Genomic DNA, 3,124 nt, shown 5'->3' with positions numbered 1-3,124 from the left:
ACTATGTATATACTAGATCGTGTTAAAAGGCGCGTGCAAAGGAATATATATATATTGGAGTAAAACGAAGAGGAACTCGAAAGAGACGTGTTCACGACACACAATAAGTGCATCTGACTCGCCCCTCTGGATACAATGCAATCGAACCGATTCCATTGCCTTCACTCGATACCCTTCTCCTCCATTCCGATGTATCGAATTCTATCCGCCGTTTGCACGGCCAGATAAGTTACCTTCGCTTTCTGACCCTGCGCCGTTTTCGCTAACCTGTTCTTTCTCGTTTCGAGACATTGTGTCTCTCTCTAATTCCCTGGCCTCTGCGCCTTTGCTCGATTTCTTCGCGAACGACCCTCCAATCCTCTTTGAACCCTTTCGATTCTATCTCATTTTCTGTCGTGGGTTTTGCTTTAATGGGTCCTTTGTCTTGATTTATTATTTACTTCTTTTGTTCTTTTGGCTCTCATCGTCCTTAACCCTCTCAGACTTTCTTAGAATTCTACAGATAGCTTCCAGTACCTAATAATTATTTTTCTATCGCAAATTTTATTGAAAGAACAGTCAGGAAAATAGCTTTTTAATTGATACTTCGATGGAGAGCAGTGGAATATGAATTGAAAGGACATTTTATGTACTAAGAATTTAGTAGATATTTTCAATTTTGAATATTTCCTGTAATATAAATAGTTGGTTAATTTACATTTCATGCTTGATATTATATACTTTTAGGTACCAGTGTATATAATAGCATACCTTGTAACTTCAAGACCTACTTTTTTCATTTTGAAACATTTTCAACAAGCTGTCGATATCCTTGCCATCGTTGCTAGAAAAGAGAAACACCCTTCTGAAATATATTACATATAAACATCGTCCACCCCATTTTCGGTAGAATTAATAAACATATCTTTTACTAACGTCTGTAAAACTGTTTTCTGTTACAGTGGTCGAAGGTGCAGCTGGCGAAATTCTCGATCCTGGAGCATCAAATGGACCCGAGCAGCAATTTCAGCAGTTATCGCAGCACCCTGAAGGCAGCAATGTGGCGTAGCGCCGGCGCTACGGACGAGCGACAGAGAATCGTCGTACCCTTCTTCAGCTTGCTGGTCAAGGATCTCTACTTCCTGAACGAAGGATGCAGCAACAAGTGAGTTGAAAAAAAAGAACTTCCACTCGCATTAATCATTTAAGGCACTCGAAGATATTTCAAGTTTGATAAAAATTGGAGAGATTCAGCCCCGCTTTCGCGCTCTAAATAATTACGACCCACGTCGGGGCGAAATTGACAAGCACTTTTTATTAACCTTTCCTTCTACCGTTTCTTTCCATGGCTGTATCAAAGTTAGACATCCATAGAGAGTTTCACGGAACGTTTCTGTCACTTCTTCAATACGCGTTTGCTGCAAGTAACGAATTTGGTATTTACGATAAACGAGGTGATTAAAGTAAATATGAAATGTAAGTAGACGTTTATATAATTCAAACATCTTACCTTATATTTATATTTGTAAGAGTAATTTGACGATTTTCCTTAATAACAAAAAGTGATCAGTTAAAAGAAGTACAGTAGTTTTAATCAGAATAATTTAACATTCACAAAAGCCTAATAATAATAAATTAAGTCCTATTTTAATATTTCTACCAAACGTTTCAATTTCACACTTGGATCATCTTAACGTAACATCAATTTGTAGAATTCTAAGTAATTGAAAAACAGAATATTCCGGAACGAAAATGAAACCTCAGATTTGTCTACATACCAAGTTTAAATAAAACCTTCCCATGCCTGAATTTACTACGAATGTAATCCCTCAGTCGATACTTTCCAAGTATAAATTAAAAGTCAGCCCACCTCGAAGTAGAAAATATAATTAAACCTCGTGCCCGAGTAGTTTGAAGAATTCCCCCCCTAGAGCACCCACAGATAAATTATATTCTCGGTTTTCCATCGTGTTTCTCAGTTTTCAGTTTCATTAAAAGCTCCTCATAAATTCGTATTTCCCCGCGAAACTTCAAAGAAGGGCCGGATAAAGACCACGAGCGGAAGAATAATTATAAAGTAATTTAAGTTCACCAGACGCGCAGGCAAATTCCCCGAGTCGCATTGAAACGCCGATCGACGATTTTCTATTGAGCACACCGAGGCGAAACTTTTTGCCGTTGGATTCTCGTTTGAAGCCCCGATAATTTTGTTCCTGCACAGGCGATACGTCGACGGGATGGAAGCTCGCACCCCGACCTTTCCATCCTTTTTGTCGAGCGTATTTATCACGACGACGAATGTGCCATGCCATTTCCTTCGCGTTACTGCGCGCGAAAAACCCCCCTTCCCTGCGCTTCTACGTGTAAACTTATTAAACTTGTAATAGCAAAAGTTGTTTCCCCGTTGCTTGGCTAGAAGTTGCTGAAAAGAAGGAGCGCGAGAGAGTGGGAAGAGAGGAGGCGCAGAGAAAAGGACGCGAAATGCTTTATAGAATCGACTTTTCCGTTAAAATTCGCCGGGAACATTGTTGCGTGCTTGAAGGTACGAGTAAATATGAGTTCGTTGAGGTGCTTGAAATAGGAATATTTAAGTGTGAAATATGAGAATCTCCATAGACCGATATCTAACTAAGCACGTCCTGTACTACTTAGAAATACTGTCTTTCACGTGGGATCTATTAATCGATGATACCAATAGCATTCTCATCACCTTCTTTATGAAAAATAACATCTTTCGAACTCCTATATAACAATTTCACTAACTTTCACCATTTCCCACCAAGATTTAAACTAAAACATCGAAATCGAAACCGTTCCTTGATCACCATTCTGATCATTTCCTCAGAGATATTCTCAGATTCTCTATTCATGGGACTGTTTCAACGTGAACATTTTACGTCCAGGACGTGATTAATCATCGCGATGACCCACTAGAGGGTGCCTTTTATTCGGCAAACTCATTAAACGCGTGCGATTGCACGGCCTAAATGAAACCGTGGCAAAAGCTGGGCAGCTTTCATGAAAAAAAAATTCTATTCTGGAATTGTTCCACTTCTCGAGGCGTTATTTACTGGACAACCGCGTGCATAATGCCCCTCTGTGTGTGTGTGTGTGTGTGTGTGTGTGTGTGTGTGTGTGTGTGTGT

At 39.6% G+C, this 3,124-nt stretch overlaps 1 protein-coding gene across 1 annotated transcript in view; it reads left to right on the top strand.

The window, feature by feature from the left end:
* Positions 1-3,124, top strand: part of LOC128889199 (uncharacterized) — a 423,312-nt gene that overhangs the window by 410,799 nt on the left and 9,389 nt on the right. The window contains exon 10 of the mRNA XM_054146613.1: positions 942-1,144. Coding sequence (XP_054002588.1) covers positions 942-1,144 — 203 coding nt within the window. The remainder of the gene's footprint in view (positions 1-941; positions 1,145-3,124) is intronic.

Source organism: Hylaeus anthracinus, unplaced genomic scaffold (genome assembly GCF_026225885.1).
Source record: "Hylaeus anthracinus isolate JK02 unplaced genomic scaffold, UHH_iyHylAnth1.0_haploid 11997, whole genome shotgun sequence".
NCBI lineage: Eukaryota > Metazoa > Arthropoda > Insecta > Hymenoptera > Colletidae > Hylaeus > Hylaeus anthracinus.
Note: the sequence above shows the minus strand (reverse complement) of the source record. Positions and strands in the feature narration are given on the sequence as shown.